At 46.3% G+C, this 17,068-nt stretch overlaps 1 protein-coding gene across 2 annotated transcripts; it reads right to left on the bottom strand.

Annotated features, from left to right (window-relative positions):
- Window positions 1-1,479: 1,479 nt before the first annotated feature.
- stx2b (syntaxin 2b) lies at window positions 1,480-16,655 on the bottom strand. 2 transcript variants are annotated; one of them, XM_018731760.2, is made up of 11 exons: window positions 16,527-16,655; window positions 13,724-13,798; window positions 13,527-13,626; window positions 9,864-9,938; window positions 8,560-8,633; window positions 7,882-7,990; window positions 4,360-4,433; window positions 3,870-4,007; window positions 3,175-3,285; window positions 2,743-2,863; window positions 1,494-1,568 (listed from the first exon to the last, which is right to left on the bottom strand). In XM_018731760.2, the coding sequence occupies exons 1-10, from the start codon at window positions 16,554-16,556 to the stop codon at window positions 2,780-2,782; spliced, it is 870 nt and encodes a 289-aa protein (XP_018587276.1). In that variant the 5' UTR covers window positions 16,557-16,655; the 3' UTR covers window positions 1,494-1,568; window positions 2,743-2,779. The 2 variants fall into 2 exon arrangements, with proteins under 2 accessions (XP_018587277.1, XP_018587276.1); XM_018731761.2 differs by lacking the exon at window positions 2,743-2,863 and having other exon boundaries at window positions 1,480-1,568.
- Between the last annotated feature and the right edge of the window lie 413 nt (window positions 16,656-17,068).

Raw genomic sequence — 17,068 nt, 5'->3', positions numbered from 1 at the left:
AAAAAAAAAAAACAACTGGATTCAAGTGCTTCAAAACATGACATCATACTTTGCAGAGCTGTTCCATTCCACCGAAAGGAAAACGCATTTCAGCGGTTGACCCTTATGCAAGTAGGTGCTAACATTACTAATGATTTACATCAACTTAATAACAAAGCAGTAACATGGAAACAAAATCTATTTCAGACATGCACCCCTGTGTTCTCTGCCCGTGAACAGAGTAATACTTATTTTATCGACCCCAAAACAACCGTCCATATTGGAGGAAGTGTACATGGAGCCTTTGAGTGAAGGAGGACAAAAAGTGGCCTTCAGAGCTTCTCTAGGGACGTCTGTGACCGTGAGAAAAGTCACGGACCGCTGGCAGTCTCACGTGTGTGTAAAGGTGACACGCACCACTGAAATCATCGGGAGTGTGTTCAGCACGACCACTGAGGTGCCGACGATCATCCGCCACCTCGCAACAGTACTGGAATTTTACCTCACAGTAACATCTGGAGCCTGAAAAGACTTAAAAGGTTTAAACAGCCCCTCCAGTTAAAATCAAACTAAAATATATTCAAAAGAAAGTTTAATAAATGAACCTCGTGCACATTCCTACACTGCTTTCAGTGAGGTCACGTTACATCATCGTCTTACAATAAAGACCTTCGAAGAGTGTTAATAAAACTAAACTTGTTGACAGTGTTAGTAGCACAAGTCTAACTTAGTTGTGCTCAGTATCGACACTGGAAAAATATTACATCATTGCACATTTTTCGCAACTCTACAATGCTCTGTCAGTCAGCAGCAAATTCAGTCATCCTCACAGTTGTTTTTTTAAGGCTAAAGCTACATAATAGAGGCAGTACGACAAGCAAACGCTTCCCTGTGGTGCAAAAAAAGACAACAATAGTTGTCTAAAGAAAACAACTGAAACATTTAACACAATTGAATGTATGAATTTATAACATGTGGCTCCTCAGAGTAAGAGGTTAGAGCTGAAATGCAGGTGATGGACACTTGCGGAGTTGGTGTGTTAGGACACACCTGGGTCATCCTCACACTGTGCTCTTTAAAGGCTACGGGTAATGAGGTTGTTACTGTATCAGTTCGGGGCAAATATCTACAAGAAGAGGCTGTTTGCTAGTTTACCGCAGTCCTGATGCAGCAAGGCAGGAGGCTACTTTCCTAAGGAATTAAGCGGTTCATACATTTTGATCAATATCAGCACGGTTTTCAAAGACAGAGCCGCAGAGAACCAGATGGCGTGATAAGGCACTGGGGCGAGAAGTGAAGGGCCAGCGGGCCAACGCTGCAGCCGGTCGGTCTCCTTGCGGTCCCGCTGAGAAGGACGCCAAGGGTGGGAGGCAGTGTTGTCCAGGTCACGGAGGGGGGGTTGGGGGGTGTTGGCATTGCATCTCAGGCCCCCTGGGTTCCGGGATACCGGGAATAGAGTGCAGCGGTGGAAGCTCGAGGCTCCCGTTCCTTTGTGTTGTCTTTTTGTGCTACGAGCCGTAAACTGCTGCAAGCACGATGACTAAAATGATGACTGAAACTACCAGACATATAGCGAGAAAAATCTGTTTCTGTAAAACAGGAGGAGGAGAGAAGAAAGACGAGAAAGAAAGAAGAAATGAGGTCGGCTCCCGGGACCCTGTGCTGCACAGATGGGCAACTGAGAGGCAGCACTGAGGCTGATGTTGCCATGAGCCACCTTTCAACCTTTACTTCTTACTCAGTCACACTCCTTGGCTGCTACATCAACTTGGATAGCTTAGTAACTAAAGCAAAACTGGAATGCGTCTAAATAAGGGTGTACATGAGACATGGGACAGACATGCTTTATGTAAGAAAGCGTATTTAAAGTGGGTTCCAAACGGCTTGGCAGGATGAACGTGTGGAGTGTGAACTCTTTGGGGCGTGAGGTGTTAGTGACACAAATACAGGGCTGGTCGTCGCATCTTCTGCTTCTCCTTTTCAAACATAGGGCCAGAAAGTCAGCTCTGCGCAAGTACCTGCGAGCAACTTGCTGACCATTCCTTACAGACTTAAAACAAACTTCTTTGGGCAAAAGTTCACTGTGCATAAAGAGATGAGAGAATACACTGGCTCCTCATTCCGCAAACACAACTGGGGCCGGAAATCTGTCCTTAGTGATTTTTTTTTTTTAAACACTACTACTTTTAGTATTTTATTTTACCCCATAGTATTTTACTTGCTATCAATAAAAGCTCTATAGCACAGACGTCCTTGTTTATTCACAAATCTTGGATTTGGCGATAATGTATAGCTCTGGAGACTTTGAGCTAACCCTGAGTTACGTTTAAATGGGCGCAAATTTAAAATATCTGATGAGTCATCTCCGCAAACAAGGCGTCTCTACAAACCCCTATGCAACGCTAACCGTCGTATCATTTAATCCTATAAACACGTGCAATGCTCCTCATCTCGTTATTAATCAGAAACACAGAGGAATACCAGTCATGAACTGTAAACACTGCGGAAGCGATTTGAATTTCAGTGGCTCCTCGCTCCGATTCTGTTTTGCTGTTCTTTACTGCCACCTACTAGCTGGACAGGTAGACAAGGGTCACATTTACTACGCTAAGAGGGGAAATTTTAGGAAACAGTGAAGAAAAGCTCTTACAAATAAAATAGAAAATCTTTTAAAGTTCACTACACGACTGTTAGCAACTTGAGGAGCCAGTGTACACAACGAGAGTGACATAGAAAGCAGTGTATGATGGCGATGGTAGTTACCTAGCGCTGCAAGCGAGACGGGACTTAATAGAGGAGTCTATTTCAGTCCCACAGACAAACCGATGATTAGTGCAATGACAGCAAGCAGGACCAACACAGCGAGGGCAATTATTATGTATTTCTGCCAAAACACAAGACAGGCAACACTTACTGACATTTGTTAAAACATGTAAAACTTGTTAAAATTGTAAACTGCTAACAGTACACAGTTAAATGAGTTAAAAATCACTGGAATGTGGTTGGTAAGAGTTGTACACAGGCTCACAGTTAAGACTCCACTGTGGTGAAGTAACAGTTTCATTGCTTGATGAAGTAACAGGGTAATCAAGCAGCAAACGGGTGCGAAGCCAGCACACGCAAGCCTGGCTGAGCAGCTGCTCAAGTGTTGGGCTTTTGGCTCCGGGTCCGGCTGGGCCAGCTGGGGAATCTTACCCGGCGAGCCTTCTTCTGGTACCGTACGGCCTTCGTGGTCTGTTCTTTGGCCCGTTCCACGTAATCTACTGCGTTGGTCACGTTCTTTTCGATGTTGTTTATCATCTCGCCCTGGTCGGGGGTGCAGCAGGTTAGAAAAACAGAAGTGTAAATCCAGTGGTCTGACACTGGTATCCGCAGCCAAGTGCCGAAATGACTATCTCAGTAATCCTCGACCATGTTCCTGCGAGTGTCTGCTTCAGTTCACTGATCTGAAAGACCATGGCAGCTCTCAGTCCCTGGTGGAATTGATTTCAAGTCTAAACTGGTGCAGACACAAAAGTAATGGATGTTCCTCCGATTTACCGAGTCCATTAAAATGAGTCATCCGCTTCTAATTAATTAATCCAACTAAATTGCATTTATTTTATTATTCATCATAGGTTATTTTTCAGAGGAAAGAACAATTACAGGCAAACGACTCATCACTCTTCATTAAGCCAAACTCAGATTGTACCGTTTTGCTCGGCGTTATATTTTAACATTTTATGGGAATGAAGCCCTCGGTAGCACTTTTCTCAGAGTGCTTGTAGGCTGTCACAGTGAATACAAGCATCAACAGAGAAGCCCAATTGAGGGGAATTAACGTTTGCTGCGAGATGAGCAGGTGGTCACGGGAAGGCGAGAGCTGCGTGGAGAGCCAGGAGACCGGGTACCTGAGTCTCCACCAACATGGCCATGTCCGTGAACATCTCGTGCAGCTCCTTGATGCTGTTCTCCAGCCGGATGATGTCCTTGTGGCGCGACTCTATCTCGTTCAGGGCCTGCCTTGTGATCTGGGAGTCCGAGATGATCTGCAAAGGGGGAGGAGGGGCATCCGGGTGATGGGCTCCTAAACAACACTGACCACATTCACTTCCAAGTATTACAGGCCATCATATCACTGGCTGAACTTCTTTTACTAAATTAATTCTACTCCTACAGCAAGTAAAAGTATCAGACACTGACATGCTCATTCATCACCACCACCACCCTCATCATCACCATTTCTGTGGGCAGAACCTAATAGAGCGTTTCTAGATGGAGGCTGTCCCCACCAGATGCAGAGGACTTTTAAGAGAGTGGAGAGAATGAGGACAGATACAGTGATTCAGAGAATAATAATCCTGGAGTGAAGAAGCCTCAGAGAGGAGTGCGGGGACTCACATCTGACGTGAAGATGGATGGATTGCCGCTCTCCAGCATGTTCTCCAGCTCCTCGTTGGTGGTCACTCTCCCAGCTTCACAACAAAAAGAACAGGGCATTTCATTCAGGACCCGAGACCATACCAACAGTGCTGAATGATTCACATACAATAAATTTTAGAAAACTCAAAATGCACAATTGCACAGTTTGTTTCATTTGTCTGACACCTTTTCAACACTTTTACAGAATGACTGACACATTTGTACCACTGGATAATTCTTACTGTATCACTTCAGGGTAAGTACCCTGATACAGGGTACTACAGCAGGAGCAAGGGTTCAAACCCAGGTCCACAAATGGCAAGGAGATGACTCTCACCACTACGTTACCAGCTGCCCAGTCACAGCAGGTGGGAGGAAGGTAGCGCAACTTTAATCACACACTTGGCAATGATATCACAATGAGTAGAAAACCGACTGAAATCACTCATTTGAACTCTATCTGGCCCCACGAGCAAGTAAAAAAGCAACAATTTTCACTTTTAAGCTGACATTTCAATATCTGTGTGTGTGTGTGTGTGTGTGTGTGTGCGCGTGCGCAAGACAAGAGATTGCACATATCCATGGCTGTGATGAGTCAGCTAAGGACTTGAACAATGTCCCAGTTCCCAGGGGGTCTCCCACCCACACAATGGAATGTACCATCTCAACAAGGAAAGAGTGGATTTTCAAATTTCATTTCTGTACAACTAGATGTTGTTTGGTGTTTGGTCACCAGCAAATTTGCTGCACTGCATCCAGACTATACAGAGGACAGAAAACATCCAGTTTAGTAGTGTTTGTTACACAACATGTTTCTGTGCCTGTTATGTTAAAGTTAAATGCTACTGACTTTACTGGGGATTTATGACCTTCTTTATTCTGTACTGGAAATGACTCACAGTCATAATCCTCAATATTTCTGTGGATCTCAGTGTGAAAAGTGCATCTCGGCCTGTTAGACCCACGGAGGAGAAACAAGGCTGTTTACAGGTCCTGATTCTATAACTGCTGCCCACTGGGAGAAGCCCCTTCCTGTGCCTGGGGAAGGTGGATAATGGGATAACAAGCTAAACCCTCCCTACACAGTCTGAAAGTACCCAGAGCCCAGTGCAGAGAGAGACAGACAGATACAGACAGACAGGCACAGACACACACAGAAAAACCATATAGGGACTGATGGATGTGGGAAATGATAGCGGGGAAAAAAACAACAAAAAAACAAAAAACAAATCTCTGAGTTGTGGTAGGTAAGAGGAGAGGTGCTTTTCCATACTTTTTGCATGTCCATCTTGAGGTGAGCAGCATGGGCAATGTGCAATTTGGCATTTATAGCCTCTGCAACTGAGCACAGATCAGTTCAGTCCAGATTTGGACAAGGACAAAGACAGAGACAGTGACCTGGTCAGAACTGGTTAATGAAAGTAACCAGAACAAGCAATACTGCAACCCAGTGTCCACCCAATAGCAGTGACATTGCTGGGAGAACTGGGAGCCCCTGTAACTCGGCACTCCGAGGATGACTTCCTGCAAAAAGCAAGCTGCCACTTCCCGGTGGAATTTGTAGCCACATCATAACAAACTCAAAAACTGAAAGCAAAAAATTGTATACCTTACAAATTTACTTTAGTCGACTTCAGTTAGCATATAATGTAGTGGTTACAGCCAAGACCGTGAAAGGGAAAAGACCTACTATCAAATCTCCATTGTAATACTTTTCATTAAGGCACTAACCCTGAGTGGATACAGTAAAACTGACCCAAGTGTAAAACAAGCAAGTAACACTAAGTCACCTTGGAGAAGTGTCAGATGAATGAATAGAGTATGTTTTCTGCAAATGATAAATATCAGTTTGAATGTCGCAATCACACATTTAATAATGAGACATATATACTATTACAAAGCCGTGATGGACACCTCCTTCCAATCCCTCATAGAAACACTGAACGCTGTGCCTCTCCCACCGGTGTACGGCAACAGGAGACCAGAGTGACGGTCTCTGCCAGGAAGAGGCCGTGGGCAAACCCCTAGTCACATGACCACATCCTGCCGCTCCTGCATCATGGCAACACCGGCTCGCTTGACCACCGTTTCCTAGGAAACACTAACAAAGGCGACTCCTGTCTCTGCCTCAGGCTACTTTTCAGGTGTGTGCAGCATGCACGCCTACACAGACGCACACACTAACACACAAACGCACATTGCACCAAGACACGATGCCCAGGAGCAGCACCTGGCAGCCTTTTGCGCTCAAGGAAAACTCGAGTGACAGCGGATCTACATGTAAGCGCTTGTGCAACTTGCACCTGCCATCTGAGCTGCGAAACTTTCATCTGTGAAAAGTTCAGAAAAACACCAGTGAAATGATGCGGTTTGTGTCCAAGCAGACTGTCAGCAACACAAACTGTGAGGCACAGTGTCACTGAGAACATAAATTAACCAAGTGAAGTCAGGGGGACCAACTACGTGAAACATCCAATCAGTTGTAACAATATTTATCTGCAGGAGTCAGATCAGTCAATTGTTCAGCCTGCAAAACATTTATTGGTTACATCCTTTAGCAATATCTAATTTTTTGTTCACTAATTTCAATGAGTGTTGCAAAGCAGGAAAACCTGATGCTTCTGTGAGAAGTACTTTGCGGTTCCTCTTTTCCAGCAAAACTTCTCAGTTTTGTTGAGCATCAACAGCAGCAAGGTCAAGGCTGTAATACACCACATGGCAAGTGTCCACACATCTCAAGTTCAAGGTGCCTTGAAACAAGCTCCCTCCAAAAATCCCCCGACGCTAAGTTTAACACAAAACTGGCAAAGAGTCTCCCTGCTTACGTACATCCTGCATACAATCATCACCTTTGACTCCCAAAATAATCTTCTTGACCTGAACCAGGAAGCAGATTGGCTTCAGAGCAGGGAATTCCCCACGTTGAACTTCTTCTGTCTCGGACTCCATAGTGCCAAGTCAGAGCAGCATCTACTTCCTTAGTGCTCATCCTGTTCACTTACCCCACTTGTACCATTTCACATTTAACCACAGGAATGTACCACCTGAAATCAAGGACCTCACTTCAGGTGTCCCTCAGGGCCCTCTTCTGGGTCCTTAATATTTCTCTTCAGAGGGAGTACACTGCTTTCATCTCCATTCACACTCCATTTACTCCTTAATCTGATAACACTCCAACATTTCTGATAGGATAATTCCCCATCACGTAAGACTCAATATATCTAAGACAGAAAGGAAAACCTGAACTGGCACCAGAAGCAATTAAGAAACTTATCCGTAAGAGTTTGAAAAAGAAATAGCTGTATACAGAACGATTAAGACATGCAGATTGCCACTCGGGAATAAACAGAGCAACAGTAATACCTATGGTACTGAAATGTCTTTATTGTAATTTCAATGTAACCTGTTGCACTGTTAACAACTCTGAACCTCATTTGGGAACTCAGTAAAAGTCTGTGATCAGAGACTGACTTTAAGAACTGGAATCTTCAATATACTCACTTATCTCCAGCTGCCTCTGAATCCGTCCCTTACTCCTTTGGCGAAAGGATACTTGGGCCTCATTGTACTCTGTCATGACCTCCACGAACTTGCGGGACAAGACCGTATGCTGGGTGTACAGAAGACAGATCATATTTAGGATGGGAGAGAAAGAAAGAAAGAAAGAAAGAAAGAAAGAAAGAAAGAAAGAAAGAAAGAAAGAAAGAAAGAAAGAAAGAAAGGGCAAGGAGCCCATAACTGAAAGCCTGTTCATCCTGGACTTTGGCTTCTGTGTGGTGCAACAAACTCCTTCTGTAGTTCAGAACTGCTGAATCCCTCAAAAAATCCATCTCTTAGAGAACTACTTCTCTCCTGACAGCTCCATAAAGAGTCCAGCATCACCTGCTATGATTATCTATGTATTTGCTGTTTGAATGTCACTTCTGTAGGAGCTACTGGAGGGATGTGAACCAGCAACATGGTGGTGTCAAACATACAAGCTGTGTTCATAACCTTGTGTCTGTTTCTAAAGCTCTTTGTTTGCTGCTGATGCACTTTTGTGTATTCAGAGTTGTACATTAGTTCGGAAAAGTGCCTGGAAAATGCATAAACGTAAATACAATGGGGGGGGGGGCAAGGTATATTGAACAGGGACTCAAGAGCTCAGTGAACGAAGAAGATCAGTCTGTGTTCTCATACCTGCGTCTTCTGTATACGGTGGTCCACAGAGGTCCAGATGGCGTTCTCATCCTGTGGCAAGTTCTGCTGCATAGCTGGTGGGACACAGTAGGAGTAGTGTTACTGCTGGTAGAAGAGCTACCCTGGTACGACATATACAGGACACACACACACACACACACACACACACACAGAGAATCACACCACACACTCCCTGCTGGAGTGCTGACAACATGAGACCAAGTTGCTAACCAGAGAGACCAGTTACTCCAAGGTCAAAGCTGGAACATTTTGTATATTAAAATGTGCTGAATTTGCTGAGGCAAACCAAAATAAAAATACTGTTGTGTACATAAAACACATATGAACAACAATATGCAGTGAAATTTTTCTATTTCCCCCCCAAACATAACTCCTACAATTGCAAGCTGAAATACCATGATTTCATTAACATATGTGGGTTGAAGTGGTAATAGATCAGGACAAGCAAACTGCTTAAGACCCACAACACAGGCTGTACACAGGACACTATGTACACTGGAATTGAGGAGCTTGAAGAATTAAAACTGTTTAATGAAATGAATTAATAAATTTTACTAATAAACTGAAAGATTTCATGGAAGGGAAAGATTTAATTTCACATTTTACATTAATATTAACATTAGTGTAGTTCAGAGTGAATAAAAATAGTCTTACAAAGTATTTAACCTGATCACACCATTATCATAGGAGTAACAAGAGGGGTGGGTGGATGCCCCCCCCATTCATTGATATTGACACTGATTTATTTATTTATTTATTTATTGACACTGACTAACTTTTCTCTGAAGCGACTTACAATGTTACGAAACTTAGTTACTTACCCATTTATACAGCTTGGTAATTTTACTGGAACAATTCAGGGTAAATACCTTGTTCAAGGGTATTACAGCCCAAGGTGAGACTTGGAAACTGGAAATCTTCAGATTCATGAGCTGCAGCTCTAACCACGATGCTCTCAGCTGTCCCAAGACTAATTTGTTCCTTCAAAATCAATGTACTACTCATATATAACTTTTCTGATTCCCCTAACAACTGTCTGTGTTACTCCACTGTACCACACCCCAGTGTAAATTTAACGGCCATTCCGGTATAAGCTAGTGAAATACAAATGAAATCAATCAATTCAGCATGTGAATCTAGTCAGTGTTTGCCTACATACAATCAAGAAGTGTGTTTTGCATGCCCTTTCGCCGATTTGCAAGTGAAAGGAGCTATGGAGGGCGCCGAGGAGCCAAACCACTCCCTTTACCCCGTCAAACGGAGCAACTCTCTCTCTCACTCACTTTGGAGCTTGGCTCGCACTGCGTTGGCATTCTTCTTGATTTCGTTGGTTATTTGCTCAAGTTCCTCTTTTGTCTCTAGAAGAAAAAGCAGACGGAGGGTTGAACTGTCAAGGATGTGGTCAAAGTGCGTAAAATGCAAAACGACCAAGAAGCAGCCCATCCTTGAAATGAAAACACACACACACACACACACACACACACACACACACACACACACACACACTTAGCCCACCTAAACTTTGGTCTCCAAGAGCATCTCATTAAAGGAACGGACTACACCCCCGAAAAGCACTGGTGCACATTACAGCACGGCCCACTTGTGCAGTTTGTTAGCATGTGTTAAGAGTGCAAATTGTGAATGTGACAATCCAAACTGGCTATAAAATGTACGCAACTTAAAAGGTGACAGATGCAGGTGTCATCACAAAACTGACAGTTTGGCCTTTCTCTCCAAGAGGCAAAGCAACAACACTTCTCCACCCAGTAAAGAAGGACCGTTAGAACCACCATCCTCTACCGAACCAAATTTGTTCATAGTATTTATTAAGTAAAATGCTCTTTTATCATCATTATTTATCTGACTCCTTTCGGCAAAGTGGTGACTTACAACGTTGGGTTTGTTATAAAAAAAAAAAAAATGTTGCTGCAGTTATACAGCTGGGAAATTTTTACTATATCAGTTCAAGATAAATACCTTCATAAAGCGTAATAGTGTGAGACATAAACTGCTCCAGTAAAAATGACGCAGCTGTATAAATCAGTGTAGGTAGTTTAACACCGTAAGTCACTCTGGGGAAAGAGTCAGACACATGAGTAAATGTACCTGTATGAACAAAGTGGAACAAGCTAGAATGTACCATGTTTGAATGGTCCTTCCTTATTTGGACAGTCGCGACCCTGCACGCTTTCCTCAGGTAAACAACTCAGATGCGTATAGACCCTGAGTGCGAGTCTTTTCGGGACGTCTCTATTTCCGAGGTGGGGGGTGGTCTGGAGGGGTAACAACGCTGTTGACCTGCTCCTCTACATCAGCTGGTGCTGAATGGACCTAATCTGAGCAGGAGAAGCTGTGGCTATGTCACGGAGGCGAGAGAGAATCCCTTAGTGACTCACACACACAGTCATAGACAAAGGACAGACTTGCGCTCTCACGCAGATGTGCATCATAACCCCACCCAGACACCTGCAGATATGGCTGCTCCACAAAACACACCTACACATGCAATCTCAGGCAGCAACAAGAGCAATTCTCAGCTGCATTTCCTAATTGTGCCCTAGTATTTACCGTCTCCAGCACATCAGCGCATTTCCACTTCTCAAACAGGGCAGCCGCCATTCACACCGAACACGCAAAAAGACATTTACATATTTTTTCATTAAAAAAAAGGCAGCGGAAATTTACTGTGCTTGACTCCGAATATTTCAAAGCTTTCGTCTCTAGAGTGACTAAAAGAAAGAAAGAAAAAAAGCAAACAAAAAAAGGAAGTAAAGCATAAGCGTTACAATCAGCGAATGCTCCCAATACTTGTCCCAAAGAGGGTGGGCCGCAAGCCTCTCTTCCTCCCTGGTGCCCTGAGCTCCGCCCCAGGGTATCAGCTCAACGGAGGGGTGCCTGCACACGCTTCCTGCTTTCCATGTTTATTTGCATTATGACAGACGTGATGTTTCCTGATGCAGGACAATGCCGCAGAGGAAGCGGGGGCCGAGCGAACGGCTCCGGCTGTCTGCTCAAAGCCACGCTCAGTGACGCCACAGGCTATATTTAGTTCTTCTGCCAACTGGGAGGCTGACGAATGGCATGTGAAGAACACAACACCTGAGGCTTTGCATAGGCAGTCAAAGAGCTTTCAGCAGGCGGCGCTGAACTGGAAAACATACTCTGCTGGTGTGAGAGGAAACCTCAGGAGCCCTGGAGCTGTGGGCTGAACTATTGCTGTAAATCAGAAACATCACACTCATTTTTCCACAAATTAGAATCATGTCGTGGAACAGCAAGCAGGACGGGGTCTCCATTTAACCACATGCTGCTCTCAAAGTAACCGTTCACATTGCAGCCACTGAAAACGCAACCAGCTTGCCAAGGAAAGCCCCCCAGGACTCTGAGAGGACTTTTCCTGAAGGGGACCCCGCGGCAGTTCAGCGTCATCTACACGTGTCGGTGAAGAACGGGACTATCACCAATTCATTCAGGCAAGAGAGCAAGGCGCCTACTGCCTGGACCTCATGACTGCCAACACCCAAGACCAGGCTGCGGTCGGGAGTCTAAACTGTCCACCACTAACTGAAGGGTCACCAACAAGGGGCATGACCATTGGCTTCAGCGTCCTTGAACTGTAGCCCTCCCCTGACATACTGGTCTCTGTGTTAGACAAAGAAGACATGAGACACAGGAGGGGTGGGCAGTCACTGGCGCTTGGACCCCTCGACATTTATTTCATCTCCGTCTTCACAGCCGGGAGTTTTTTTGTTTTCCTCTCCTCTGTTGTCAGGTGCGTTATTCAGACAGTTTCCCACATCTGTCACCTTAGTAAACAGCGGCATGGCAGCACAGCGAGTAGCGCTGCTGTCTCACAGCGCCTGGGTGGTGCGAGAGGACGTGGGCTCGATCTCCACTCAGTCTGCGTGAAGTTTGCATGAGCTCCCCGTGTCTATGTGGGTTTCCGCCCACAGTCCAAATACATGAAGCTGAAGTGAACTGTGACACTAAATTGTCCGTAGCTTCAGCCGCTGGTTAGTCGGTCCTGGGTAAATGATCAGGAGGGGCACCTGACTGTGAAATCTGTGCTCCAACCACACCTCTAAATGCCACAGCACTTGGAAGTAAAACAGCCAAACCTGGCATCTCCTGATGAAACGTGCCGTAAAACTAAATAGTCGCGCTAGTTAGTGATTAGAAATGTGCAGTGAACCATTTCCCTTGTGTACCGAGCACTCCTTGGAACTTTGTTCGGCACTCTGCGTTACCCTGGTGAGAACTACTTTTTAAACTAGCGACAGCTGTTATTACATGACAAGACCATCCAGAGCGCTGGGAATCAGCTACGTCTAATTTATACAACGCGAAAGAGCTGCTGTGGAGCACGTTGTTTTCACACTGAAGTTAAACACTGAATACTTGAAACACGTTAAAAGAAGTCAGTAAACATAGCAACTTATGCATATGATTACCGACTTTGTACCAAATCTGTGTTACGTTATTATTATTTATCCATCAATCCCTTTTGTCCAACATGACTTACTGATTTCTACAGCAAGGTACTTACACTGATTTACCTATTTATAAAGCTGGGTAATTTTTATTTTATGAATTCAGGGTGACCACCTTAATCAAGGGTGCTGAAGTAGGAGCATTTGAACCCAGGGCCTTCGGATCACAAGACTGCATCACTAACCACTATGCTGCCTGCTGCCTCTCTGTCTACATCAAATTAACCGTTCTAGTTTGCAGTAATGAATGAAGCGACACCAGACTTAACTACTTTTCACGCAATTGTACCTACATGAATAAGGAGGTGGCTAAGACCGTAATGGATGACCGTTACATCGCCTTCATTTTCTTTACACATACTGTAAGGTACGCAGGAACGGACAAGAAGAGAGCCGTGTCTGTGTGTGCGGGTTCGAGGAGACATGGCGGGAGGGGGACACGGCAGGCTTACTCACTCTCCTCAGGATTGGGTGCTGACAGGATCATGCTGTGCTTCTTCTTGACCTCCTCCACCTGGGACGAGACCTTGTCGATGAGACCTCGGATCTCCTCCACCTGCACCACACCCCCCCCGGTCATGAGTCCGTCAGCGCGAGAAATTACACAGTGAAGCAGCACTAAACTGGGGAGCGACGCACAGCAGCACACGCACCTTGTGGAAGAACTCCTCCATATACGTGTCGCTCTCACACTGGACAGTGGCATTTTCTTCCACGTACGTGCTGCTCTGTAAAGACACACATGGCTCTGTAAGCAACAGGAAGCGCTGCACATGTACACCTGTCTAACTGACATTCGGGTTAAACCACTTCCATCACGTTCCCCCTACAAACATCAGTACTGATGGCACACAAATGGTCTCTATTAAAGACAGGACCGCTGCTTTAAACATGCAAACGTGTGCAAACACATCATTGTGAAAGATTCATTTAAGGAAGCGATTTAACAAGTCCTTTACTGTTACGAGCAACGGTGAAGAAAACCATCGGTTTCACATCGCTGTCGGTCAAGCACCTACATTGTGCAGCGAACTCCACCACCACGGAGACTTTGTTCTTTCTGTGTGCGTAGTGTGAAAAATTGTTTGTTTGACTGCAGTGTGAAAATATGTTCAAGTGAATAATATGTCCCAGTTCTTTTCTAGTACGTTTAGAAAATGTATGTTGTGTCTTGGCTTCATGCTCTGTGTGCCTGCATAATGCAATGGAAAAGGTTGGTAGGGAAATGAGACGCAAAGATAATTTTGTTGACCTTTAGGATGCGTCCCGACACACTTCTTAAACAGGGGGACAAATTCGGAGTATAGATCACGTTTGCGTTGGACGCAAGGGAAGTTTCCAAAGCCTTTCCACACCTTATGATGACCTGTGTATGAAGTTGCAAATAAGAGGAGGCAACGCAAACCGATCGGGGAGACACACAGCTGTCTGGGTCTCTTCCATCGGGCCGATGTTGTCGTGAAAAGTCTCTACGCGTCTGAGCGTTTTGTGCGGGTCGCCTGCGACTGATAGGTTCCGGAAAAGGAAAGAAAATTTCTTTCACGTATGACAGCGTCGAACAAACGTCGCTTCTCCCGAAGCACAAGAGTCTCGCTCCCCGTTTGCGCACATTTCCCCGAGAGGCTGCCGTCACCTCCCGATGGACGCTATAGTGCTGCCGAGCGCCGCCTCCGAGCGACCTGCCGCCCTGCGCTGGGCACGGCGATCGGCTCTTACCGGTGGTGCGAACCTGCGCTCGTGGATCTGTCGCGGTTAAAGTCACAGGCCCCTCAACTCCACACTGACGAGAGCGGGACAATGTGAAGCACACTCTGCTATACCGCCACCACCAAACATCGTTTACCTCACACTCGTCTCCAAGGTAACACGCTGGGTTTGTACACTAAGCTACTTACAGTGATTTACCCATGTATACAGCTGGGTCATTTTTTCAGGGTAAGTACATTGAACGGCAAGAGCAAGGACTCGAACCCAGATCCTTCAGGCGGAAGGTGACACCTTGAACAAATATTCACAATGCGTTACCCGCTGCCTGGTCCTTTAATCCATCTTCTGGGTACTTGGAAGCGGAAAAGACGACTCATAATCCTCACATTTTGATTCACACCAGTCCCAGGAAGGGTGTATTTTGCTGCTGTGTCAGGTCTAGTAATTAGTGGGGACAGCGGGTGACATTTTGGGTAAGGCTCTCGAAAACATAGTACCCTTTTACCATCACAATTACTTGGAACTGACCCAGAAACACTGCCCTGCTGTATAAGTGGGTAAATACTATACAGTATTTGATTATCCAACACCAGGCTGCCTTGGACTAAAGGTTCGTAATAATTGCGGCCATAAAGTTCATGTCAGTCGTCTCGGGTTACAGCAAAGTCTTTATTGTGTAAAATGTACTTGTGACCATCGGGCCACTTGTTCGAGTTGTCAGTTTCAACAATGGTCAAACTGGGCGTAAGGGAGTAGCGTGGGCTCTCGCTCTCGCTCTCTCTCTCTCTCTCTCTCTCTCACACACACACACACACACACACACACACACACACAGTGGCCAGAGGGTGTAAGCAACAGCTACACGTTGAGTTTCTACTTGCGCTGTGTGTGTGTGTGAAAAGAGCAGCATCCTCTTTTCACCTCTGGTGGGCACAAGGGGTCCAAAGTCAGAAGACCTTAATTTCTCCGTTTTGTCCCCAAAGTAGTGGAGTGGGCTCCCTGTTTTCCTCTCAATTGTTGCTGAATCCCCGAATCGCATCAGTCAACACGGGTCTCAAACCCATCTCTCCGAGAGCCACTTGTCTCCTGATCTCCTGACAGCTCCAATGAGTCCAACACCACCTGCTACGATGTTATGTATTTACTATTTCAATGTCACACCTACAGGAGCTACTGGAAGGATGTGAACCAGCAACATGGTGGTGTCAGACACACACACACACACACACACACACACACACACACACACTCGCTGAACCATCCGGAGTCGCCGGGAGACAAAGCCTAAGCTGGCAACACAGGGCATAAGGCTGGAGGGGAAGGGGACGCACCCAAGAAGGGACGTCAGTCTGTCGCAAGGCACTCCAAGCGGGACTCGAACCCCAGACCCAACGGAGAACAGGACCCGGCCCAACCCACTGCGCCCCCGCGCCCCCCTGCTGTGTCAGACAATTTGCGGCTACGTGTCCGGGTTGACTGGGGGGGGGGAGGCGTGAGCAACAGCCTCATCCGAAGTCATTTATGACAGAAGTGTTTAAAGCGGGTCTGAAGTGATTCCAAAGTTTTCTGTCGCAGTGTTTTCACAACATATATATTCCGTGACGTTACACTGAGTTCATATTCATTGTTGGAAAAGGGGGGAAAGGAGCAGCGCCGCGCGCGGATGGTGGATCATGATGATGCCGGTGATGAATTTAATTTACAGTACGCACACGCGCGCGCACACAAAGTAATAAATAACACACTTACGGCCGTGAGGTCTGCCAGCCGGTCCCTCATCTCTCCGCTGTGACTCCGAACAACTCCACTGGGCTTCGAACATGAGCCGAAGGTAGAAAAAAAAACCGGAGAAAAACCCTGACACAGGAAGCGGCGGCGCGAGCCGAGGGCGGCGGCGGCGGCAGCGGCAGCGGCAGCGGCAGCGGCAGCGGCAGCGGCAGCGGCAGCGGCAGCGGCAGCGGCAGCGGCAGCGGCAGCGGGGGGAGTCGGGGGGGGGGGGGGTCTCCGAACGGCGAACTTCCCCTCACTTCCCAACGAGCGAAAGCGCCCGAAAAGCCTCCCGTTACGCGTCAGGGATGAGAGCGCGAGGCTGACGGAGTCCGAGCTCGAGACGCCTCTTCCTGCTTCGAAACTCTCTTTCCTGCCGCAACTGAGGAAACGGATCCGTGAAGTTCGCGCAGGAGTCGCGCTGCTTCCAGGCGCCCCCTAGTGGCCGAGGCGGAGTATCGACAGAGAAGTATCGGGTGCGGTGCGGCGGAGCGCAGTACAAACAGTAGGAAAAAAAAAGAGTA

Source organism: Scleropages formosus, chromosome 17, assembly GCF_900964775.1.
Source record: "Scleropages formosus chromosome 17, fSclFor1.1, whole genome shotgun sequence".
In the NCBI taxonomy this organism is placed as follows: Eukaryota; Metazoa; Chordata; class Actinopteri; order Osteoglossiformes; family Osteoglossidae; genus Scleropages; species Scleropages formosus.
The sequence above is the reverse complement of the archived record's forward strand: the minus strand, read 5'-3'. Positions and strand labels throughout refer to the sequence as shown.